Source organism: Delphinus delphis, chromosome 1 (genome assembly GCF_949987515.2).
Source record: "Delphinus delphis chromosome 1, mDelDel1.2, whole genome shotgun sequence".
In the NCBI taxonomy this organism is placed as follows: Eukaryota; Metazoa; Chordata; class Mammalia; order Artiodactyla; family Delphinidae; genus Delphinus; species Delphinus delphis.
Genome location: NC_082683.1, coordinates 39762367 through 39788841, shown reverse-complemented (window position 1 = coordinate 39788841; position 26475 = coordinate 39762367). Strand labels below are relative to the sequence as shown.

General features: G+C 47.9%; 1 protein-coding gene across 1 annotated transcript in view; it reads left to right on the top strand.

The window, feature by feature from the left end:
* Nucleotides 1-26475, top strand: part of AGBL4 (AGBL carboxypeptidase 4) — a 1259489-nt gene that overhangs the window by 1130344 nt on the left and 102670 nt on the right. Inside the window, exons 7-8 of the mRNA XM_069540446.1 lie at nucleotides 1572-1686; nucleotides 21059-21170. Coding sequence (XP_069396547.1) covers nucleotides 1572-1686; nucleotides 21059-21170 — 227 coding nt within the window. The remainder of the gene's footprint in view (nucleotides 1-1571; nucleotides 1687-21058; nucleotides 21171-26475) is intronic.

Sequence of the window (26475 nt, the reverse complement as noted above, 5' to 3'; positions counted from 1 at the left end):
GGCTGGCTCCTTGACGGAGGGCTGCCCCAGGAGCCAGGGTCAATTAGTGGACAGATTAAGCAATTACTAGCCCCTAACAAGGGTGCCTGGCATCATTACCCTGCCTGTTTACTGGCAAACTGCAGCTTTCATATGAAGACCAACAAATAAATTAGGGCATCTGGTCGACTGCCGCTTCGGCGGCGAAGTAAATGATGTCCAACTGGCTCTCGGCTGCCCATGGATTCTCAGCCCCGGCCTAATGAAAAGCCCAAGATGTCCCTCACCGGCCATGGCAGCTCTGAATGTGCCTCTGAGCGACTTCTCATTCCAAGGGCTAAGTGCCTGCCGCTGGGCCTGTGGCTCGTTCTTAGTTACCCCGCTGCTTCCTCCTGTCTGGCTGTCAAAACCTACTTCTCTTTCAGGGCCCAGCTCAAAAGCTTCTTTCTCCTTGATGCCTTTCCTGCTCTCTCCAGCAGGAGAGGAGTTCTCCTTCTGTACTTTGGGAGGGTTTTGGACTCTCCTGTCTCTTCCCAGCATTACAGGAATTTCATGGAATGCCAGAGCTCCATTTAGCCTACTTTTCTCGGGTCTCTGATGAATAAGTAGAAATGTGGAGAAAAGGAGGGACAAGGCAAGGACTCAGTTCTTGTTTTCTCACCCGCTCTCCTGTAGGTATATGTGGGCCATCTCCAGGATATCAACGACAGCAGTGACAGAGTCAGGTTTGCCCTTCAGGACAATCCCTCTGGCTATAGTGATGAGGGCTCATTCTAGAGGTGGCTGCTGTCACCTAAGTCAGATGTGGTTGTTCTCATCCAGGCCAAGTATGATGGTGGCTTAGAATAGAAGAGAGGCAGAGGGATGGAGATGAGGGGCAGATTTGCTAGCTTCAAGGAAGAGACTTGGAGACCCCCTGAATGTGGGAGGAGGGTCATGGAGAATTCAACTCTTCTAAATCTGGTGACCTGAAGGCGAGGTAGTTGTTGGTGCCAGTGAAAAGCAGAGAGGGCAGCCGGCCCCAGAGTCTGGGAACAGGGGACCCTCAAAGTGGGGAAAGGAGCAGGCTTGGGGGCATTGACAAAACCTCCCTGTCCTCTTGTGACTTCTCCTTTGTGTTTCCTGGTGCACCCATCAGCCGCTTGAGGACTGAGACCCCTAAGGTCCCTGACTCCATCGTCATCCAATCTGATGGCAGCCTTTAGCCAACAGCGCGTCCATTAGGGAGCAGCTCTAAAGTTATTGTTTAGAGTTATCCTGCCTCTCCCCCATCTCTGTCTGTCAAGACGCAGGGGCCCCTCCAAGGCACAGCTCATATGCTGTCTTTTCCTGGAGGCCCACCCTGTGCTCTTTAGCAAGACATGCTCTCCCCCAACCCATGAACTTCAATATTACATCTTGAACTGTCTCTTGGAAACAGAGATATTATTTGTAAAATTCACTGGGCAACACCTAGTCCACAGCCGTACATTCACAGTGGCTAACAACATAGGCCCAAATCACCTGTTGAGCTGTGTTTTCCCAGCCGAGGGAAATGTGCTCCTCCTTCCTGAAACACTTTGAGGTTAACCCAGGTGCTTCTCTTTCTCCAGGGATCATTGACTTCCTCATAAGCCAGCACCCTATTGCTCGTGCCCTACGGGAACACCTGGTCTTCAAGATTGCACCCATGCTCAACCCTGATGGCGTCTACCTGGGCAATTACAGGTGAGGGACGGGAGAGAATGCTTGGATGGTGGTGTGGAAGCAGGAAGAAAAAGGGGATAGGTTTCTGAGGAAGAATTTTCAGACGACCCATGAGTTCATTAGAGGAAGTTTCACTCTGGCCCTTGAGAATATGACTAATGGGCCTTGGCTGTTTCGTTCACAGTCACCTGAGGTCACTTGCTGGAGTTTTCTGGGCAGCTTGCCGGACCAGGAATCAGGGGACTTAATATCAGTTTTGGCACCTACTTCCTGCGTAACCTTGGGGAATTCACTTTCCCTCTCTGATGCATTGCAGTTTCTCTTGCATAATTAAGACAATAATTACTTACCTGGCAGGGCACTTGTGAGCATCAAAGGAAAAGGTGGCAATGAACGTGCTTTGCAGAATATCATATGGTGGTGATAAGGGTTACTGTTTTGTTTCCGGGTTTCTTCTTGGAGATTATTAATGAAAGAGAGTAGCAACCCAGACCACGTGAACGGCATTTTGATTTGGTGTGGGCATACCGGCTAGCCCCACACTCACTCAGGCACTCACATCTTGAGCTCTTTCTCCTGGCTTAGCACCATAATTTACAGCTGAAAATTCCACTACCCGGGGAACCATCTGCTGAGAGAACATTGAATCCTCTGAGAGTGTTATTACCCTTATTTCACGGTTGAGGCAACAGACTGGCCCAAAGTCATACAACCAGTAAATCATTGACTGTCTAACTTCACTGCCTAAATTATACAGCTTGAGAGTTGATTAGTCCCACAACTCTCAAGGTAACATTCAAACTCCCCGGCTTTGACACAAAGTTCTGTGTGACCTGGTGCCTCACCTCCCACCCTCTGGTCATAGAACTGTTGCTCTGCTCACTCTAAGGGAGGCCTGGTTCCTTACACAGGTCCTGTTGGTGCCTGATACCTTACCTTCATAAAGACCCTCTGTCCAGAACCTCCTGGTCCCTTCCTCATTTCACTAACCCTTCCTCACAGCTCAGCTCATGCCTCTTCTTCTAGAAAACATTCTGCAAACCCCCAAACAGAATTGGTCCTTCCCTTCTCTGAGCTCCCACAGGCCTGGCTACCGAACATGTCTTATCCTATTGCATGGACCCCACTGGTCCTAAAGTCACCGGAGGGAAAGCACTGAGCCTTAATGGTCCTTGTGTCCCCGGTGCCTGTCAGCAGGGATCAGCACATAGTAGATGCTCAAAAAGAATTTGGTGGATATGAGAGAAGGAAAGGGATGACTTTACTGAGGAAGGCGCTGAGGCTCAGGTATGAGATGGGACTTGCCCAAGTTCAGTGGCAGAGCTCAGACCAGAACCCACATTGCCTGACATCCCATCAGGCCCATTTTAAACAGAGCTGGTTTCATGCTTTCCCAGAATGTGACAGTTGGGTCCACAGGGGCTTCCCAGTACCCCTGGGTATGAGTTAGAGAGAACCCATGGGATGCATGATGCCTTAATTAAAGACAGTTTTGCTTCCTCTCTTAACTGGCTCAAGCGATGGCTCATTAGCCCTGGCAGGTTTTATGGCTGCGGCAGGCCTGGGAGCAGTGCCTTCCCACCTTCGCTGGACAGAATACACTGTTAGTGATAATGTTGGTGGAAGGACCATTTGATTGATGTTAACGTTTATGTTTAATTACAAGAGCGGCCGTGGTCCGAGAGAGGTCAGGACCGTTCACTACACACACTTATTTATGTCATCATCTGCTGTCCCGGGATGACCAGTTGGAAAGAGGTCTGTGACCTTGGCCAAAATGCCTCCCCTCCCTGGGCTTCAGATGGCCAGGGGCCTGGTGCTGGGAAGCTGGCTGCTTCCTACATGCCCTCAAGCTGTCCAAATTTTGTGATTTGGGGATTTCAGGATAAAAGAGCTCCACTCCTCAGAAACGGTTCTGTACCGAAGTTTAAAAGCCCCGCGTTCTCCTAGTGAGAATGTGTGATTCTCGTTATGAGAGTTGAAGAAAATCTCTAACCACAGGCATTAGTCCTGTTGCTAAAATAGCTGAGTAGCAACAAAGAGCCTAGCATGAGCATTCACCATTCAAGTCTGGGAGAATGTAAAAAATAGTGATCAAGACTCCAGATGGATAACTTCAAGGTGCCTTAGAGGTCCTGTAGGCCAGCCCCAGCACGGTGTCCCGTGGTTTGGCTGGGACTTGTCCAGGCATCATGGGGGAAGAAAGATTTGGAGTTCAAGTGAATTTGGGAAACACAGAGTTAAGCAAAATTAAACAAGTTCTTTCACAATAAGACTTTTCAACAGGAATCCCGAGAGGGGAATATAGTGTCCGGTGTTGCCCAAAGGAACCCTTTTCCTAAAGAGCTCGCTACCCCTCCAGCCCATCACCCGCTCCACCACTACCCTGTCCCCAGAGGCTCAGGGTTTCTGAAACCCAATCTGGGAAAGGCCACTACGAGAATTCCGCTTGCCACCCAGCACCGTGTGTCAGGCGTTCACACACTTATTTGATCCTCACAGCAACTCTATGGAGGAGGGTCTCTGAAGCTTTCTCTGCTCGCAGATAATAAAAACCTAGTCCGATTAGCGTGAGTACAGGAGGAAAAGCCAGAGGGAGTCGGGGGGAGGAGCGAAGGACAGAAGGCGGCCAGTGGGAAGGAAGGATGCTTGTCAGAACCTCCGGGCAGCACACAGAACCCCACTCACAGACCGCCTCGCAGCACTGGGGTCAGCCCCACCTCCATCACGTGCTCCCTGACCTTCACTCTCTACACCTCCCCTCAGGACGTGCAGTCTCTCAAGCCTCAGTGACGTTGAATAAATAACCTGCCTTAAGTCGTGTGGCCTGTGAGGAGTGGGCAGGGGTGCAGGCGTGCCCCAGCCGAGCTGTGCTCCTGGGCTGTCCTATACCAGCTGCTGGCATCACACACGCCAGACCCAGTGGAGAGCCGCAGACAGGCCTGTCCTGCAGGCGCCTCTTCTCCCCCGACCCCGCTTCCTCTTCCTCCTTCTGCTTCCTCCACATTAAGGAACCATATAATCTAGTCTAGGCAGGAGAGTAAGACTTCCCAGATTTGATCACGCAAAGCTTTTATTTAATATTTAATAATACAAGTATTGGGCTTCTACTATTCTACTATAGTAGAATAGTAGAATAACTGCACTCTAGCAGTTAATGGCCGATGATGGCAGCTGTCCCGTGAGAGAGAATGCATTTTACGTAAGAGAGCAGCAGTGTTTACTTACTACACTACTGTACGTGCTCCCAGACTCCGGCTTATGGGAGGAGTAGAGAGGGCCAAAGTTACAGCAACCACAGTGCACTCTCCAGGTGCCCTCTAGGACAGTTAGATGGTGTAACGGTAGAAACAATGATACTACGGCATCTAATAAAAACACAGAACGACTATACCCTCGTCTCACGTACTACACTCCAGCAACACTGGCCATTTTTTTCAGTTCAGGCGTGAGGTTTAATGCCGCTCGCAGAAAGGCCTGCCTAGATTCTCCAAAATAAATTCGGTCTCCCATTACACTCTTTCAGAGCACTCTGTACCGTCCTTTCAGAGCCCTGGCCCCAATTCGTAATCACGTGACTACCTATTTAATGACTGTCTCCACCTCTAGATGATAAACTCCGTGAAGTCAGGACTTCATCCCCAAAGCCTGGCGTGGTGCCCAGCATAGAACTGGCCTTTGATATATATTATCTGAATGAATACATACACACCACAGCAGTGTTTCGCAACTGTGCCATGGCACGGAGCTCCAGTCCCCAGGAAAGTAGTCATCGCCACACGCCGTCAGCTCCCAACCCTTTAATTTCAGCAACATGGCCTCCTAACCCCAGTTGTTTTGATTTTATGCTGTTGTGATATAAATACTATGATGAGCTGCTGTAGTGATTTAGAGAACTCTGGGTTCAGAGGCACACTTCGTTATTGTATATTACATCCAAAAACCACCTTTCATCATTACCGTGACTCTCTGAGAAAGTCAGTTTTTATTGTACTCATTTGAGCAAAAGGGAAACCAAGTCTGCAGAGGTGAAGAGCCCGTTCAAGGTCCTATGGTGTGTCCAGGACTCTCCACACTCCCAGACACTGCCTGTGCCTTACAAGCTGGAGGTGGAAGCAGAGAACTAGCAGTCTAACTTTCCCCGCTCTCCTGAGTCTTCTAGTCTTGGGGCAAGACACTTCTCTCCCCTGGCCTCAGTGTCCCCCTGCCCTGTTGGAAGAGGAAAATGAAGTGAAAGGCACGCTTCGTCATTTAGTAGAAGTACTAGGGAGAGGCTCTGTCAAGAATGGTACAGCGGGGCTTCCCTGGTGGCGCAGTGGTTGAGAGTCCACCTGCCGATGCAGGGGATATGGGATCGTGCCCCGGTCCGGGAGGATCCCACATGCCGCGGAGCTGCTGGGCCCGTGAGCCATGGCTGCTGAGCCTGCATGTCCGGAGCCTATGCTCAGCACGGGAGAGGCCACAGCAGTGAGAGGCCCGCGTACCACAAAAAAAAAAAAATAATAATAATAAAAAAAAAGAATGGTACAGCTATAGCATGGATGAACCTTGGGGACATTATGCTAAGTGTAATAAGCCAGACACAAAAAGACAGATTTTTTATGATTCCACTAATATGAAGTACTTAGAGTAGTCAAAATCATAGAGACAGAAAGTAGAATGGTGATTTCCAGGGGCTGGGTTGAGGAGCGGGGAAGAGAGTTACTGTTCAATGGGTATAGAGTTTCGGTTTTACAAGATGGAAAGAGTTTTGGAGATGGTTGCACAACATTATGAATACTTAATACCACTGAATTGTACACTTAAAAATGATGAAAATGGTAAATTTTATGTTATGTGTATTTTATCACAATAAAAAAATAATGGTATGACTTATCAATGCAATTTGAGCATCTTTGGAGAGTTCTAGGGGTATCTCAGGGCTAGGAGCTTTGAGGGATGAACGCTGTAACTTCAGGTGTCAGAGAGCCGAGAGCTACAAGCCAGTGGTTGGAAGGTCTTTGGGGTCGGGGGTGATGGGCCGAGTCAGGCTATGGCGGCTGGCGATTCTCACTGTGCTGCAGTAGGTGTGGCTGGTCCCACACAGTGCGACTCTTGCTCTCTCTCTCTCTGCCACGTTCTCCCCATCACTTCCTTTACAGAGGAGACAACCTCCATCCCCACCTGTACCCCACTGCGCCTGTGTGATGTGCGAGGTGCCTTGCATTTGGAAAACAGACTCTTCATCTCCATATGACAATATGAAACTCCGCATCGGGTTTGCATTTCTTAATTAGGTGCTTGTCATTGTGTATTCCATAGAGCCACGTATAAGTAAATAGTCATAGACCTTTGAATAAATTTATTGGTTTTATTTATGTTTTTGGGCATAAAAATCTATAATTACCAGGTACAGCCTCCCTATAACCGGTATTTAATGACAATTACTTTTTGTTACCATAGAAATGAGTCCAAAGTAGTTACCCATAATTTCTCATTTCCCAAACCTCACACACGCTGAATTGCAATATTACCATAGTAATTGCCTATCAGTCATCGTAAAATACGCAGTTACCCAAAGGATAGCAGGATGCTGTGGAATTTCTCATTTGGGGGAAGCCTCAGTGCTTCTTGGGAGTGTGGAGGTGGGGGAGAGGAGTAGACCTCCGTGGGTGGTGTAGAAATGATTCAGCTTTATCGCATGACACTGCAGACCCTGTGGTGGAAACGGATGCTGCTACGACCCGCAGACTCGCAACGCATCATGCCTCTCCGCCCTGGTGAGCCTCACGTAGCAAAGAATGCTCCAGCGCAGTAAATCCAGTTTAACTAAGGTTTGTCGGGGGCCTGCTGAGTGTCGGTCCCTGTGCTACGCCTTAGGGAAGCAGATGGAAATCAGAGGCGGTCCTTGGCGATAAGAAGACCAGTGTTTGTACTAGAGGCGTGAGTGTGAGGCTGTGGAGGCCGAGGCATAATCAGAGCTAATGTCTAAGTGCCTACTAACCGCACATTATACGTATCATCTCCTCTGACCCTCACAACAGCCCTGAGGTGGAGGTAGTATTATGGCCCCTTTTTAATTAGAAAAGCAAATTGAGGCCCAGAAACACCAAGGAACTTGCCCCACGTCCCCCAGCAGGAAGGTTAGGAATCCAGGCAGGCCAACCCTGGCCTGCTACAGATTCATCCCCCTGCTACACTGTATCCTGAAAGCAGGGAGTGCTTCCTTCTGACTGGGGGTGACGAGGGCTGGTTTTTGAAGGGCGGATGGTATATAGGAGTTCACCAGACATAAAAGGAGATAAGGAGAGATTTGCACAGCAAACATCATTAAGTATGGCAGAGGGTGAAACATCAGAGGAAGTATTTCCAACACGCACACATACATGCACACACACAGGCACACACACAGATACACACAGATATACACACCACACGAGACACATACACACACTCACCCACAGACATTGGAACTGACCAACCTTGCCCACCTCAACATCCAAACGGGGAAACATTTTTAACTGTCCAAAATAGAATAGAACATAAAATTAGCTGTGTAAAATACATGTCAATATCCTATTTGTTCTTTGACAGCATAAAACTGCATTTTTCATCAACTAGAAATGGAAACAGAGATCCACTGCAAGTTGTCTCACCAGGCGATATCTGCCAGCCCCTTCTCACTGTGCCTCCTTCCCCACCCAGGCCTCGTGTCCCCCCTTGCTGCCTCTCCGTAGCCTCATCAGCCTTGGAGTGGGATGGGAGCTCAAAGACCTTTGTCCAGTGCCCTGCCCAGGGCAGGGAAAGCTTAAGAAGTGCTGCACTGCTGACAGCTCTGACTGTTAGGGGGTGTTTATGTCCAGGCTAAACCTGATAGCCCATCACCTCTGCTTTCTACCCCTGAAAGATTAGTCAGGTCCAGTCCATCTTTTACATAGTAGCCCTTCAGCTGTTTGAGGATTGTGTGTCCCCACTCCTCACTCACTCTACCCCTGCCAGCACCTGTTCTCCAGCCTGAACATCCCCAAAGCCTTACAAATTTTCATATGTAATCTGAAATCCATTCCTCTCCCCGTCCCTACAGCTGTGCTCTGAACATACTCCGGATGTTTGTCGTGGTCTGTATTTGTGGCATGGGGTCCAGGATGGGACAGTTATAATGATGAGAATGATGACGGTGATGATGGTGGTGATGACATTGATGATGACGATGACAGTGGTGCTGATGTTTTTGATGATGATGATAGTGGTGGTGGTGATGATGATGACTAGTTAACATCTATTGAACGTCCTGGGCCTGACCCTATTCTGGGTGTTTTGCATGTATTGTTTAATTCTCAGAACAACTCTCATTATTCTCATTTTACAGATGAGGAGACTGTGAGGAGACTGAGGTAGATTAGGTAACTCCCTTAAGTTCATAGAGCTAGCTAGTGGCATAGGAGAAGGAAGGGACCACCACAGCCTAATTCTGGGGATGTATTTCTCCTGGCACAGCCTACATGCCCATCGCTATCTGACACTGAGCTCTCGTCAACCTAAATCTTTCCACTTGCATTCCTGCTAAGTTACAGCCCTCACCCCCCCACCCCACCTCCTCTGAGAACCTTACAAGGAGGCATGGACTGGGCAGAAATCATGCTGCCTTTTTGAACAAAGAGGAAACCAGGCCACAGAGAGGCTAAGTAACTTGCTCAAGGTCACACAGGGAGTGAGCCACATAGTTATTTAAGATGAAACGCAAGTGACGCAGGGGCCAGACAAAGCCTTACCTCCCAGAGCCTCTCTCCCGCTTTATGTAACCTGCGTGATGTTTCTACAGAGGCTGAAAGGACACTGGGGCAGGCAGCATAATCAGGTGTCTAACCCACGAGTGCACACGGCTAAAACCAATTATTCAAATGAGCTTCCCAGCCAGGTTCCTCAGAAAAGGCCAGATGGCTAGATGTCTACGGAGGCAGTTCCCCATCTCTGTCCCCGCAAGCAGCTGAATAGCCTTTCAAAGTTAGAGTTGATAGTGAGTTGATTTTAATAACTGATTCTACAGTGAAGACAGGCCTCTGAGGAGACAGTAAGCCAGAATTAGTGGCTGGGGAGTCCGGAGGAGCAAAACAATATGATAGAATCAAGAACTTTATCGTTCCCGGTCTTAGTTCCTAAACCGCTGCTGGAATAGTGTCAGTTCTCTATGTGCGATCCTTCCGGGGCTCCCCATTGACCATCAGAAGCAGCCTATCCTCTTTAGCCTGGTCTTCAAGGCGGACACAGCATCCAGGAAGCTCCTCCTCCTTCATCTCCCACTGTCCGCCTTGCCCTATGCGCAAACGCTCACTCGGCACACGCTTCGTCCTGAGCATCCCCAGGGATCTGAGGTGGGCTTGGCCACGTGCTTGCCCTCAAGGAGGAGGCGCTGGTGAGATGACTCCTGAGAGGAGAGTGGGAGTTAGTTGGGTGAAGAGATGAGCAACACATTCTCTACCAAAGGAATAATAATGTTAAATAACAACAGTGATGATAACAATGCAAACATTAATGGAATTATACAAGCTGTCGGACCCTACTCTAATAGTTGTTTTTTTTGTTGTTTTGTTTTTTTACATCTTTATTGGAGTATAATTGCTTTACAATGGTGTGTTAGTTTCTGCTTTATAACAAAGTGAATCAGTTATACATATACATATATCCCCATATCTCCTCCCTCTTGCGTCTCCCTCCCTCCCACCCTCCCTATCCCACCCCTCTAGGCGGTCACAAAGCACCGAGCTGATCTCCCTGTGCTATGCGGCTGCTTCCCACTAGCTATCTACCTTACGTTTGGTTGTGTATATATGTCCATGCCACTCTCTCACTTTGTCACAGCTTACCCTTCACCCTCCCCATATCCTCAAGTCCATTCTTTAGTAGGTCTGTGTCTTTATTCCTGTCTTACCCCTAGGTTCTTCATGACATTTTTTTTTCTTAGATTCCATATATATGTGTTAGCATACGGTATTTGTCTTTCTCTTTCTGACTTACTTCACTCTGTGTGACAGATTCTAGGTCCATCCACCTCATTACAAATAGCTCAATTTTGTTTCTTTTTATGGCTGAGTAATATTCCATTGTATATATGTGCCACATCTTCTTTATCCATTCATCCGATGATGGACACTTAGGTTGTTTCCGTCTCCGGGCTATTGTAAATAGAGCTGCAGTGAACAATTTGGTACATGACTCTTTTTGAATTACGGTTTTCTCAGGGTATATGCCCAGTAGTGGGATTGCTGGGTCATATGGTAGTTCTATTTGTAGTTTTTTAAGGAACCTCCATACTGTTCTCCATAGTGGCTGTACCAATTCACATTCCCACCAGCAGTGCAAGAGGGTTCCCTTTTCTCCACACCCTCTCCAGCATTTATTGCCTCTAGATTTTTTGATGATGGCCATTCTGACCGGCGTGAGATGATATCTCATTGTAGTCTAATAGTTGTTAATGTATTATTCCCACTGGACATGTAGGGGTCATAACTCATCATGCTCTTTCTCCCACTCTCAGCCTACTTCCACCAATGTAGGAGGAGATACAGGGGTCAGAAAGATAGAGGTCAGAATATTAGCTTTATTATTGAAAAAAGCAGAATTTGCAAGGCATGGCTTATATCTGTGACCAAAATTGACCTCCTTATACGTCACCCCAAAATTCAACTTCCCCACCAGCCACAAGCTGAGTGGGAAGGAAGCTGCCTCCCAGAAGGCACACCAAGTGGAGGAGAGGAGGACAGAACGGACCCTCCCTGCAGGGTCACAGATCCAAACAAGTTGTGCCAGGAGGGCCAGGCCCAACAGTCTCTGCTCCTTGTATCAGGTTGACCCGTCAGATAAGTTCCATCCCCTCCCTTGGGAAGAGGATGCAAGGGGATGGAGATGAAGAGCCATTCTCCTGATTCCTGGGGACTACAAGTCCCCATTGGGATTGAAAGCAAAGAGGGGTTTCTTCCAACAACCCCATGAAACTATGAAGTAGGTTCTAATATTATCCTCAGTTTACAGACAAGGAAATTGAAGCACATAGAGCGGTGAACTCACTTGCCCAAGTTCCCATGTGAGGGAGATCCAGGAGTCAAAACTAGAGAGCTGACTCGAAGCCCAAGTGCTCAGCCTCTGAGCCCTGCTGCCTGAACCCCGAGTAAACAGGAGCCCTGAGCCCACTACCAGGTGGTCTGGCGTGGCTAGTGCACATGGTCAGGACTGCAGCCTATGGTGCAGGTTCACACACTGCACAAAGGCTAAGAGAGGAGATGGAGGCTGACGAGCCTTGCCACTTGGAGATGTTGCACCAGCCCGCAGAAGGGTGTACCTTTTTGTAACTAGCTCATAGGACATATAATGTGCAAGCCTTGCATGGTGTACAGGTTGGGGGACATGATGCAAGAAGCTTAAGGAATAAGTTGGGACTAGTTTGTGGAGGACCCTGAGTGTCATACCAAGATGAAACCATAAGACCAGCTAACACGTGTATAGCGCTTATGTCAAGCAAGACGGTGTCCCCAGCATTTACACGGCTGATCTCATTTAATCCTTTTAACAACCCTCTGAGGTAGGCAGAATCCACATTTTGCAGATCAGGGCTGAGGCACAGAGAGGTTAAGCCACCAGCTAATCCATGGGCCCTCCAGGGTCTTACCCAGGCAGTGTGGCTCTGGAGTCCACACTCACAACCTACGCCGCTTCTCAGGCTCAGACCAGGTGGGCGAGGGTCTCGCCAGCTCCCAGATCTGTGAAGACCTAAAGGACTTTTCTTTCCCTTATGCTTCCTCTGCCTCTTTTCATTAAAGGAATGGAAATAGCCTTCCTAGCCCCAAGGGCCAGTACTGTACACTCCTTTAGAAAACGTGCCCCCTTGGGCCTTTAAAATGGTTCTTTTTACTCTTTGTAAGTGTTCTTACAGAGAAAAAAATAATCCAGTAGTTCTGGAATGGACTTTCAACTCTATCCTTACATAGCTGTGTGACCTTGGCTTCAGTTTCCCCATCTTTGAAATGGGGAGATTGTGTTTTATGGAACCTTGGGTCCTTCTATTTGGTGACTGGCTCTCAAAATCGCTTTAAGCCTCAGGGTGGAAATCCCCCCAAGCCCGGGTGTTTGTTGCTGACCAGCAGGAGCCGGAAAGGAGGGGGCTGAATCCTGGAGCACACAATCTCCACGGGAAGGGAGAGGGCGCTCCAATTAGGTTCTCCTTGTCCACCAGGAATAAGCTCCAGGAGAAAGGGCCCCAGGGAGTCTAGTGTTAGAGATGACCCCTTCCCCAGGTGTGGTCTCATCACCCCCTTCCCCAATCTTACCACCTTGCCAGAAGGACCACCACTACAGGGTCAAGACCATGCTGATCCCTGGAGGTCGGAACCCTGAGTGCTCATCCTGGCTCTGCTATGAACCTTGGGCACGTCCAGGGCCTCCTCCCATGGATATGCAATTTGTGCACTGCACAAAGGCTCCTGGTCAGGGGGTCAAGGTGGGCTGCGACTCTGCTCCCGACCCCACGTCTGGCCAGAACAAGTGACATCATTTTGTACTTCACCCACCCAGAAGGGGCACCCGTTTCTAAATTGTCAGACTGGAGCGGGGCGGGGTGGGGGGGGCACCTTTTGTCAATTTGCATAAAGGTACCTTTTGTGCTAGGTCCTATTTGAGAGCCAGTTTCCCCATTTAAAAATTAAGGGTGTTGGGACTTCCCTGGTGGCGCAGTGGTTAAGAATCTGCCTGCCAATGCAGGGGACACGGGTTCGAGCCCCGGCCCTGGAAGATCCCACATGCCGCGGAGCAACTAAGCCCATGCGCCACAACTACTGAGCCTGTGTTCTAGAGCCTGAGAGCCACAACTACTGAAGCCCACCTGCCTAAAGCCCGTGTTCCGCAACAGGAGAAGCCACCGCAATGAGAAGCCCGCACACCACAACGAAGAGTAGCCCCCGCTGCCAGAACTAGAAAAAGCCCGCACGCAACAACAAAGACCCAACGCAGCCAAAAATAAATAAATTTATTAAAAAAAAAATTAAGGGTGTGGCATCCAGCCCTCACCTCACATGAGTCCCTCTATCAGGCCCTGAGCTGACTCCCAGGGCTGCTAAGAGAGAATAGAGTGATGGTTAAGAACATCGGCTTTAGAGCTGGGCACGCCAGGTTCAAGTCCTGCCTCTGTCCCTGGTCCTTGCTGAGCTAGGGGCAAATTACTTAACCTTTCTGTTTATTTCCATTTCTTCAGTTTAACTGCGAGTTGGCTGTGTACCTGACACTGGGCTAACACTGAAGACTGGGTGGCAAATGAAATTGATTTAGTCTCTGCCCTCCCAGTGCTTTTACGTCTTTGAGCAAAACATGAATTTGTCCAAGGTCATAAAACTACGCAGTGGTCGATCTGGGACTCAAACCCAAATCCTTCTGAATTGGAACCTATGTAATTATTCATCCTCCTTCTCTGCCTCCACAGCCTGGGTCATATCCTTGCTGCGATCATCTGAGAAGGAATGTGAGGGAAATGCTTTAAATATCTCGGTGGTGGTGATGGGGAGGTGATTGTTATAATTATCCCTTGTGTGTGTGTTTGAGACAAAGGACACTGCCCGCTCCCCTCTGTCTCCACCACAGCAGAGCCCAGCCCACCTGCTAAGCATTTTGCAGGAGCTGTTGATGACAGCTTGTCTGGCATCCTGACACCGGCCAATCAATAGAGCTGGAAGGTGCCTCAGGCCAAGGGCAATTGAATCCCAACCTCTTAGTGGCATTAAACAAAGCAATATTTATTTTGCTTTTGGTGCAAATATACTTAATCCAATGCAGCTCATTGATAATGCTGAAAAACTGCTGTGTTTGAGGGACGATTGCATGTGTGCCCCATACATCTCTACTTGTCAACGCCACCCTTCCAGGAGCACACAGCCCTGCCGTGCTCAGGACAAGACTGACCTGGAGGCAGCAAACTGCCTTTTTCTCTACTCTTTAGAGGATGTGAAAAGGAAATCACAAGGAGGGGAGTTAAAATCATTGCTCTCATTCCAGTTGCCATTATTGCAACAGGGATGAAGCACAATGCCCTTCACAAGATGGAGCTGTTTATTTGCCATTTAAATAATGTTCTCTGGAACCATGTATCCCTGCCATTGGGCAGAAGAGAAGGAGAGAAGTACTGGAAGAGCAGACAGAGGAGTAGGCTAGCAACTCTTTCACAGATTACATAGTCTCCTTAATGGCTGGGGGGACCCCAAAGTGTCACTGGGTTCAGTAAGACCTAGGTTTGAATCCCAGCTCTATATTCTAGTAGCTGTCAAGTGACCTTCTCAAAGTCATATCTCTCTTGGATTTTATTTGCTCATTTATAAAATGGGGATAAATACTACCTACCTCACTTGGCTATTGTGAGAGTGTCTAGCATGTAACAAGTGCTTAAATACTTTTCAAAATATGTCTTCAAGTAATTATCTAAACCTTGTTTACAAACCTTCAGGGTATTTGTTCATGCACTTGTGCATCTATTCAATAATCTATTTATTCAATAGATGTATTGAACCTTCTCAGCACCTCAGTCTATAGTAGGGAAGTTGGAGTGGAGGTAGGCAAGATGACACAGACATATTCCCTGGCCTCATTGGGCTCACAGTTTGGAAGAAGAAAGAAAAGATACTCAAGAGTATCTCCAACTCAAGAGGAAGAAGTTATATATAAACTTGACTTTCATAAATTTGGATTTTCTAGAATGGTCCTAATGTCAAATATTCAAGATTCTTGGTACCATAGGTAGCCCCACTCATGCCAGAACATGGGTCCTGATTTTGAGCTCACGCAGAAATTTTACCTTGAAAATAAATAGCAGAATAGTAGAGGACCAAGGAGACACAGGCCCAGAGCAGAGACCCCAGATTTCATACTAAGGGACCCTAAAGTGGCAACCATAGTGGTGAGAGCCGGGCATCTGGAGGTCATCTTGTCCATTCCCCTGTCTTTAGGCAGCTGAAACCACTGAAGAGTAAGAACCTGCACCAGCAGTGCCTTCCCAGTGCCTATAGCCCAGGGAAGGACACAGCACAAAACACAAGCATAACACTGTTAGAAATACATAGAATTTCCAAGCTTTCTACTTCCCTCACTTCGCACATACCATGAACTCTGCCTGGCATGCTCTCTCATGTCCTGACTTTGGCAAACTCCCATCTTCTCTTCAAAGCTCTGAGCAATGTGAGAGCTCCTAGAGGCAAGGACTGGGTCTGATGCAAATCTCAAATGTTGGAAAATGCATGTAATTAATGTTAAGATATTGGTAACCCTTAACTATTTGGCATTTCTTTTAAAAACTGTATCAATCCTTTTTCTAGAATATTTTGTTCTCCTTGTATTTCAACTTCACTTTATTCAAAACGTATGCTTCCTCCAAGTCCCTAACATTGGAGGTAAAGTCCAATTATTGATGCTTTTGAATCACTTAATGAGGGAGCTGGAAGAGTCCTCCATGAGTGAAGTATAACACCCTCGTTTTACAGAGAAGAGCATGGAGCCCAGGGGAGGGAGGTGACTTTCCCAAGATGATATAGATATTAGAGGTGAGGCCTGTCCCCCAGCCCCTAGCCAGGGCTCCTGCAACTTTACTAAGACGTTTTCTTCAATAAATAGCACTCTTTCTACTGATAGACTGGTTGCCAATAGAAGCAGTCTTTAAAAATCATCTCAGAAAAACCCAGCACAGGTACTACTGATTTCAGAGTTCCGCCAATGCTTTAGCTTCTGAAGAGCTCCAGGATTCTTGGGGATTGAGCTGTCTTTGAATCACCAGCCATACTCTGCTTTCATCTGTAGGCTGGATCAAGGAGTGGATCTTTCAGGATCTCTCACCAATAACACTTTTCCTTCAGTTTCAAATCTCACTTTTTTGAATCAGAGAGGCTTCCCGGAAGCAGTATGGCCAGGTGTGAAGACCATGGAGCCCAGGGCCAGGACACCTGGATTCCAGTCTGGACCCTGTGGAGTACAGGTTAGGCGACCTTGGAGGAATGGCTTACCTTACCCTCTCTGGCCCTCAATGCTCCCACTTGAAAAACGCAATCCACCTGTGTGGCTGGATGGTTGTGAGAACCGTATCATATGAGATAGGAAAATGCTTGGGAAAGAATGAAATGTTCATTCAACAACTCAGTCTTTAACGTCTACTGTAGTCCAGGCTCTTTGTCAGGCACAGGAGTACAAACACAAATAAGACATCATCCTTGCACTTGAGGAATTCATGGTCCAGTGGGGAAGACAGACTCAATAATTACTCTATCTTGTGCTGTAGCCACTCCGATGTGGGAGCAGTGGATGCCAGGAGCAGAGGAAAAGCACCCATCCCACATTTGCGGAGAGGAAGTCAGCAAGCCTTCCTGGAGTAGAAGATATTTAGATTTAGACAATTTCAACGATACCACAGTCACCACCACTGCCACTGCCATCACTGGCTACCATTTATTCAATATTCATTCTGTCTGAGGATTCTGCTGGGCCATTTACAGACACTAGTTCACGTATGCAATCCAGAAGGTCGAGGATGTTATCCTCATTTTACATATGATAAAACGGAAGCCCAGAGGGGTTTTAAAAAAAGAAATTTTAAAAAGGTCACATAGCTGGTAAGGAGTACAGCCAAAACTTAAGCCTAACTGACTCCCAAAGCTTCTGGCCTTCCCAACGTAGCCTCATTGCTCTGTGTGACTCTGTGGGGAAAGACTGAGACTGATGGGTGAAGTCACCAGAAGACAAATTTCAGCTAAAGAGAAGGAAGACTTTCTTAACAGAGCTGTCCAAGAATGGGATAAGCTGCCTGGGGAGGTGGTGAGTACCAGGTCCTGGAGGTGTCATGGAACAGCCTGGTGACTCGGCCAAGACTTTGTTGAGGACATTCTTGTTTGGAAGAGGGAGAGGTAGGTAAGCTAACCATCTCAAAGGATACAGTTTATGATTAAGTCCTGTCATCAACGACAATGTTCCCTTCCAAATTTTTAGATGCTCAGTGCGGGCTGGAAGAGCTCTCTGGGAACAGCACCCAGACCAATGGTTTTGTCTCCTTGGTAACCAGCCATCGGGAAGTGGGCAATATAGGGGCCTGCTGGAATTTTCTATAAATTAGCCCACAGAGCCATATGGTTAGGGATGCTCTCAGTTAAAGAAACAGGAACTGACTCCGCCACTTAAGCAAAAATGGAATTTATAGGAAGGGGCTTACAGAACGAAGCAGAAGCTGGAAGACCAGACTTGGAAAACAACTAATTAACAGAGTAGCTCTGGAGGGCAGAAAAATTGGCTGTTGGCAGGAATAATCTATCTCTCTTCCACGGTAGCACTGCTGTATGACCCAACTCCCAGCGTGGCATCACCTAGTCCAAATTTAAGTGCTGGACAGAAGTAGCTGTTGCCTGAGTCTGGGTTTCCTGCCGCTGCCCTGGACGCCAAGTCATTGGGCCCATCTCTCTTCTGGGGTAAGAGAAAAGGCACCGCCACCGTGTCATCATCTTTTAATGATGGAGGAACGAACTCTCGCTAATGCTGCCCCATCTAATCACAGAGTTAGATGCTAGGAATTCCCCAAAGAAAATGGGCAAATGCCTACTACATTAAGAGGGAACAGAGCATGGGTGTGAACTCAGATCTGCCTGATTTCCAGACTGGGGAGAAACCCAGGAGGTCATCCCTGACCACTGCCGTCTGCTGCCCACTCCAGCCCCTGATGGACCACAGACCGATTAGTCTGTGCCACTTATACAGCATGTAGCACAAACCAATGATAAAGTACAAGAAAACATAACATTTTTGATCTGCTATTATGTGCCAGAACCTGTGCTAACTTAAGTTTGTCCTCACTTAATCCTCGTAACATGGTCCTGGATTATAAATGTACGTAAGCCTGTGAGCAGATCTTCTTTCTCCTGTTAGACTATGTTTCTTGTGAGCACGGAATGTCAGACTGCTTGTAAACCAATCCTGACATCACCTCTTCTCTCAAGCAAGTTGTTTATAACCCTCTGTGCTTCAGTTTCCACATCTGCAAAATGGGACTAATAATAGTACCTCCCTCATAAGGTTGACATAGATAAAGTATTTCACACTTAGTAAAGTACTTAATTCTTGGGACAAAGTAATGTCTGCTGACTGTGACCCCTTGACTGTGGTGATGATGCTGTTGTAACCTGCATATGACTGTTTCTGTCCCCACTCCGCCATCAGTGAGAAGCCAACACCAGCACCCAATTCATCTAAGTATAGCAATGCAAATACGAAACAGTGAACCTCCATGCCGGCCACTCGAGGCCCTTACATTTCCCCTCCCACTCCCTCTACAGCTCACCATCACCACCTCTTTGCTACATACATACATAGTACTCTGTGATTCAGTCAAATCAAATTGTCCACCATTCCCCCAATAGCCGGGGTGGCTTCACAGTTCCCTTCTTTGCTTACACTTTTCCTTCTGCCCCCAACACCTGGAAAAATTCTATTCATTCAGCAAGACCCAACTCAAATGGTTTTTCCTCAGTGAAGCCTTTCCCTATGTGTCCCCACGAAACACTATAGTTATTCTCCCACAGGGTTCCCAGCCAGCTTACTTTAAGTGATGGGGGAAATTATTATTATTTACTCCCTAGCAACACCCCAACCACCTTGAAGGAGGGGTCCTCGGTAGAATCCTTTATTTTTCTGAGTAAGATGAGCAGTGGGGATGTAAATGTAACAAGCTGAGAGGGGGTTGAGTTTTATTACTTAAGGAAATAGAGGGGTTGGGAAAATAAGTAGGGATGGGTAAAATAGTAAAATAAGATGGGATGGAAGGGGTAGAAAAGAAAAGGGGGACAATTTGGGCCAAGAAGGGGGGAACAATTTGGCAAAAAGTTCATCAGTTTTGAATCTGGTTAAAAATCTGTGAAGAGCAGAATTTTATCCTATAGGTGATAGAGAATCATAGATGGATCTTTTTTTTTTTTTTTTTTTTTTTTGCGGTACACAGACCTCTCACTGTTGTGGCCTCTCCTGTTGCGGAGCACAGGCTCCGGACGCACAGGCTCAGCGGCCATGGCTCATGGGCCCAGCCGCTCCGCGACATGTGGGATCCTCCCGGACCGGGGCACGAACCCGTGTCCCCTGCATCGGCAGGCGGACTCTCAACCACTGCGCCACCAGGGAAGCCCCCATAGCTGAATCTTGATCAAGAAGGCAAGATTGTCAGATCTGTGTGGGAGACATTCTGGGGACAGGAAGAGGATGGATGCGGTGGTTTGAGTTGTGCGCAAGAACAGGGTTTCTGAAGTTGTCCCTCAGCCTGGGCTGGCCTGGAGAAAGCCTACAGTGTGCAGAGGCCCAGCAGAGGGAAGCGGGGGCCCAGAGACCTGGAGGTGGTGCATCTTTCCAAGGACAAGCAAGGCTTTGAGTCGATCTGGAGGAAAAAAGGGAAGGAAGAGGGATAGGAGGAGACCAGAGGTCACGGTCCCACTTGCCCTGGTGAAGTAATTAATGTGCCCATGGGAAATTGTGGAGAAGGTGGGAAGGGTAGCCCTCACTGAGCAGGTGACCTGTGAGCAAAGACTGGCACTAAGTGAGAACGAATCACTCGGCTACCTGGAGGAAGAGGCTTCCAGGCAGAGGGGACAGCCTGTACGAGAGCCCCTGGGCTGGAAGCACTCAGTTTGTTGGAGGAACAGTAAGAGGACAGAACCTGGCACAGAAGAAGCAGGAGTGACCGTGTTAGGAGCTGAAGTGAGAGAAGATAACGGGTGGACAACATGGGCACTTATAGCTGGTGGTAAGGACTTTGGTTCTTACTCTGCATCTAGCAGAGAACCATTTGAGCAGAGAAGGGACACCATCAGACATGTTTTAATAGGATCACCCTGGGTGTTGTGTGGAAAAGGGGGAGGGTATGTAGGGTGAGAGGTGGGGTAGGATGATGCAAGGGTGGAAACAAGACCAGGTAAGAGATTATTACAGTACTCCGGACCTTGGTCCAAGCTCAAGGTGATAGCCGTGGAGGTGATAAAAAGTGCTGGGTTCTGAGTATATTTTGAAGGTAGACACAATGGATTGGCTGTGGGTGTGAGACAGAGAGGAACAGTGGGGAAAGCGATGGTTTAGGCCTGAGCCTTCCTTCTGGCCCTGTATTGGAGATGCGCATGCGTCTGTGGTCTCATGGACACTGAAGTGAGACTGCTCCGCAGAAATATGTTTGAACCTCTCCGTGACTCAGTTTCTTCTTCCGTAAAGGAGGAATTATAATAATAGTGACCTCATAGGGTTGTTGAAAGTGCCTGAATTAACACGTGTTAAATGCTCAGCACTGTCTCTGACAAAAAACAAACAAACAAACACGTGCTAGGTAAGTGGCATAATGACTGCTCCTGTACTGACTCTGACTCTGGGTACTGCCTAGGTGCTCTCTGATGGGGTTCGACCTCAACCGTCACTGGCTGGATCCCTCTCCATGGGCCCACCCCACCCTGCATGGGGTGAAACAGCTCATCATTCAGATGTACAACGACCCAGTGAGTAACTGAACCCCCTCTGCAGCTGCTGGTCTTATGGCTTGATCTGGGAAAGGGCAGTGTTGTACTGGGAAAGCCCACTAGGACCTGCAAAGTAGGAATTCAGGGCCAAAACCCGGGAGGGACTAGGCCTGCTGGTCTCTTCTCTGACTTGGACAAGTGCCTCCCCACCCCTCATGAATACTGGCTTCAGTTGTGGAGATCTCGTAGGGTGGAGGAAATATACCAGAGCACATTTATCAGGGCTCTTGGGTTACAAGCGAAAGAAATACAACTTGAACCAGTTTACACAGAATAGAGAAGTTTTTAGAAGAGTCCCAGAGCCTCCTATACAGTTGAAGACTGTAGCCTGGCCTCCTGCATCTCTAGGGAGCTTGTGTCAACTGTCACATCCAGTGGTCCCCCCACTAGAGAGTGACTCACTCTCATATTCTAGTTCCAGTTCCAGGAGGGACTGGAGTTCCTCTGGGCAGGAACTGGAGGACACGGCCACCTCTGGGCAGGGCAACTGTGGCCCAAGAGGCAAGGATATGTAAGGACAGGACAGCCTCGCTGGAATCATGTAGTTGACCTTGGGGTGTGTGATGGTAGTGATGAATCTGCTCCTAGAGAAGAGGGCCTGCTATTCCAGAAAGAAGGGGAATGGGGATGTCCACACTGAGTTTGCTCACAGGGATATGACTTTGTGAGAAATAGGAGAAGACATTGGGGTTTCATAGCTTAGAGAAGAAAGGAGGCCGACCACCATCGTTCTGTCTGAAGAGCTGTGAAGGAGGATAGTCAGACATCTTCCAGGGGAGGCCAAAGCAAGAGGTAAGGTCGATAGAGAAATGAAACTTCTTAACCATTAGAGCTGCCTGAGGACGGAGTGGGTGTGTGACCTGTGAACTTGGTCTTACTAAAGGTGTTCAACTTGAAGCTAAATGACACTGGCAAAAATAGTGCATGGAGGAGACTCAATTGTTTGGAAGACATTATAGTGAGACTGCGTCTGAGTGAGTCTCTTCCAACATTGATTGTAAGGTCGGATCTTAACAAACGGCACCGCAAAACAGAGGAAAGCTTCAAGTGAGCTTCATTAGGGAGCGCTCCCGGGCGAGGTTCACTGGTCCGAGAGAAAGGGGCCAGAGAAGTCGCCCCCGGGTGAGGTTCGGGCAAGATTTTATAGGGGAAGAAGGGAAAGGGGTGTGGTGAATCTGGGAGGGCACAGGGTATTCCTTATTTGGTGGTCTTTTCGGGTATCCTGGGGGACCGTTAGTCCCGCCCCTCAAAAGGCTGGAAGGCTGGGCTGGGTTCAAAGTCCCCAGGTCAGTTCCTGGAACTGGGTGGTCCGGAATGTCTCCAGGGCAGTTTCTGGAACCGGGTGGTCTGGAGAATTTCGGTCTGATGCAACCTGTGAATCTGATTGTGTTCCCCTGCCTCGGGCCAGTTGGCCTTACATTGATGATTGTGATTTATGACCCCTTGACTGCCATCAGGTGAGAGACAGTGATTGCTAACACAGCAAAAGTCCCAGAGTTGGGGTATTTCAATGATGCACCTGTGTACCTCATTCTACTCACTCTCTTTGAAGATACCAACAAGAATATCCTAAATTAAGGAGCAGTATGTATTGACCAGGCAGAATTGTGTATATAAAAACAAATGTATATATTAGAGCAAAGGATTAATGAAAAAGTAAGAAAGACCTTAGGTGCAAAGTAGTTAACTCAACTGCCATTTTTATCTTCCTCTGTGATCTTTGCTTCCCTAGGTCTTTTTATAACCCACTTGCTGTCAGGGCTTACGTAGCCATAGCTTTAGTATATCTGCTTCCTTCTCCAATTCATCCCTCCTTGTCTACAAAAGAAGGTGTTAGCTATACTCTCCAAACCCCGTTATTACCCTGAACTTTTGATCCATCCTGACCACCTTTCCTGGCAGAGAAATGCTGCTTCTGAATTGCTCAGGAGGTGTCTGTTGTCAGCTGGGTTCCGTCCCCCAGACCTCGGTGTTAACTGTAGTTTCCCTGATAGAATCATGACACCTCCTTCTTCTGCCACCTTCTTATTAAAAGAGGACAGACAGCCCCTACCTTTTTTTCTGATCTGGCTGATAATAGCTATTCAATAACTCTTTGTTGAGTTGCATTGGATTGAACATGGCAAATCCTGTTATGCCCACTGTAACATGGTTTATAGATACTAAAGAGCTATTCACAGAGGGGACAACGAGGGACGATCAAAGAAAAGACACGAGGCAGGAGAAGTGACAGAGTGGGGGCCTCAGAAAAAAGTGGTGTTTTAGGTGAATCCCCGAGGAGAGAACGGGGGGAGGAACAGAAGGGAGGGCGTCAAGTTTGCTAAAGAGAAGAGGCATCAGCCTGCCGTTGCCATCATCAATCTGAAGTCATTGATTTGCTCCCAGGCAACTGGGCACTCGATCCTGTTACAGAATACAGATCAGGCAAGGCCGAGCTTCAGAGGGATTAGGATATCTTTGTGCTATGACCAGATGGATCATCACCTGGTTGGACCTTGGTAAACACACTAGGATGCTGAGCGAGTTGTGGGAGCTGCCTTCTTCCCGAAAGTCCACTCCTTTACGCCCCAAGCAAGGATGTAGAACACTAACATCAGAGCCAAGCTGACCTGGACCAGGACCCTGGATCCCTCCGTCTCTTCCTCTCTTCCCCGCCCCCCTGCCCAGAATCTTACTCCATTCTTTCCTTCCTTTTTCCACAAATATTTATCAAGTAGTTTCTAACTACCAGGCATTGTAGTCGTAATAGTGAACAAAACCCTAACTCTTACAATCTAGTGGGAGAATAAGCATTAAACAAGTAAATACTGATAAATATAGATTTACAAGTTGCGTCAAGGGTTACCAAAAGAATGTACAAAGTGTGATCTGTAGAAAGGATGGTTGAAAGTTTTGGCTTGCCCAGGGCAGTTCTGGTTTATACCCATTGTCCTGGAGTATTTATTAATGGTACGTACTTCCACTCTTAAAAGCGTCCCTGTTTGGATGACTAATTACACTATCTCTCTACCTAAAAACTATGTGAGGGACTTCCCTGGTGGTCCAGTGGGTAAGACTCTGTTCTCCCAATGCAGGGGCTCAGGTTCGATCCCTGGTCAGGGAACTAGATCCCACATGCATGCCACAACTAAGAGTTCTCATGCTGAAACTAAGAAGCCTGCATGCTGCAACTAAGAGTTTGCATGCCACAACTAAAGATCCCACAGGCCGCAACAAAGATCCCATGTGCCGCAACTAAGACTTGGTGCAGCCAAAATAAATAAATTTTTTTTTTTTTAAAGGAAGAAACATCAGAGGTGTTTAAAAAAAAGCTCTGTGAAAGCACCTAACACAATACCGGGTGTGTACCAGATCCTCAACAAACATTATTTGTATCCCATTCAAATTCACATTTAACTTCCAGAGTCAATGTGCCCAGATGTAAACACCGCAGTGCCCCAGGCATCTGCCCTAATGGCGTTTCTACCCTGGACCTTCACCATCACAGACATCATCAGAATCGCTCAACCCCAGAGCTATCTAAACTGCCAGGACAGCTTCTGACCTTGTTTCTAAATGCCCACAGCCTCACACCTTCCATCCTGGTGGCCTTCTGCATACAGGATCAGCAGGCAGAGAATCAGAAAGACCCTTGCTGATGGGCAGGGTCTATATCTGCGAGCATTGTTGTGTGTGTGTGTGTGTCGGTGTGTGTCGGTGTGCGCGCGCGCGTGCATGCTTGCATCCCCAGGGGGACCCAAGGAAGTTTTTTCAAGGGATTTGGACTGGACCTTTAGGAATGGGAAATATTTTATCAGGTGGCTATGGGTTAGGGATGAGGGAGGTGACAGGGAAAGGGGAGAGGGCTTTCCAGGGCGAGCTGAGCCACAGAATGGAGGTGGGAGAGCTCAGCTGCCGGGGTGGGTATGCAGCATATCCAACAGGGCAGCTGTGAGGAAGCTCATGGGCAAGGAATGTGGCTTCTTCCTGTGGTCCAATGCTCTCTTCTCATTAAAATCAAAGTCTTAGGCCCTTTATTAGTCTGATTTTTAATTGAAGTATAACAACTGTTAAAACAATTAAGGCAATGGAACAAAGTGCTGCTTGTCGGGAATGTTGTGGCGCACAAGCTCTCTCAACCTTGAGAATCAGTACCATCACTGAAGAGTCATCAAAACGGCTTGGGCGAGGCAGAGAGATGGATGAGTCAATAGTACTTCAATCCATTCGGGCCCCCAATCTAGAAACCCTAGAGACGTCCTAAAATTTAAATCCACCTGAGGCTCTCTCCCCTGCTTAAAACCTTCCAGTGACTCCCCATTATTTGTGGGATAAAGGCCAACGTCCCTGACATGCTATTCAAGGACGTGTCCTATGTGTATCCAGGGCGGAGCGCAGAACACGGCACCAGAGAGAATATGATGTTGAATGATAGATGCTTTACAAAGTGACTAGGTCCGCAACGTGGAGACTAAGCGGAAGAAGAGTGCCCGATAGGCACTGATGGCAGGGGTGCAGGTGAAAGACGATGAGACCCGAACTTGAGCGTGGCCAGGGCTGCTCAAGAAGGATGCCCAGGAAGGGACATGGGAGGTGAATGCGTCCCCTCCTGCCCTCTCCTCGGCCCCCTGAGTCCCTCAGAGCCCAGGGCTGCTTTGTGGAGAAGTCTCTATGCTCTGGGGTGATTCCCTGCCTTCTCCTCGAGGAGAAAGGCCTGTGTTGCTATAACAACTTGGCTGCAGCTCTTTTAGACAGATCCGTTTCCTTAAATCATTTAAGGAAAATTAGCTGCCATAACAACACGGAGCAGTTTTTCAAACAGAGCAGCACAGGGCTGGGTTTTTTTTCCCTTGCTCGCCTCCTGTAATCCTCAAGATAAGCTGCTCTCTTTCTGTCAGATAAATAAATAAATTATCACATGTTTACGCGCAGAGTGAGCGACACGGTTGGATAACACGTGCAGGACAAACGCTCATTCACACACACACAACATAGAAATATGCAGAAAATGCACATGTTCACATACATAAATCAGAAACTATTTTTATGTAAACATGGTAAATAAGAGATAGACACAGACAAGTATATGGTTCTACACAGTCACACAAAGGAGAGGTACACAAACGTACAGACAGCACAGTTTCACAGTCAGTTAAAAAAGAAGGAAATGGCCCATGAGGTCTGTTCTTAGGGTGAACAGAGGTTTCTCTGGTCACCAGACCAGAAGGCTCTGAGATGGTGACTCTCACTAGAATCCGCAGGCCACCTGCATGTTAGTACCTGACAGTCTGGCGGGAGAACCCTG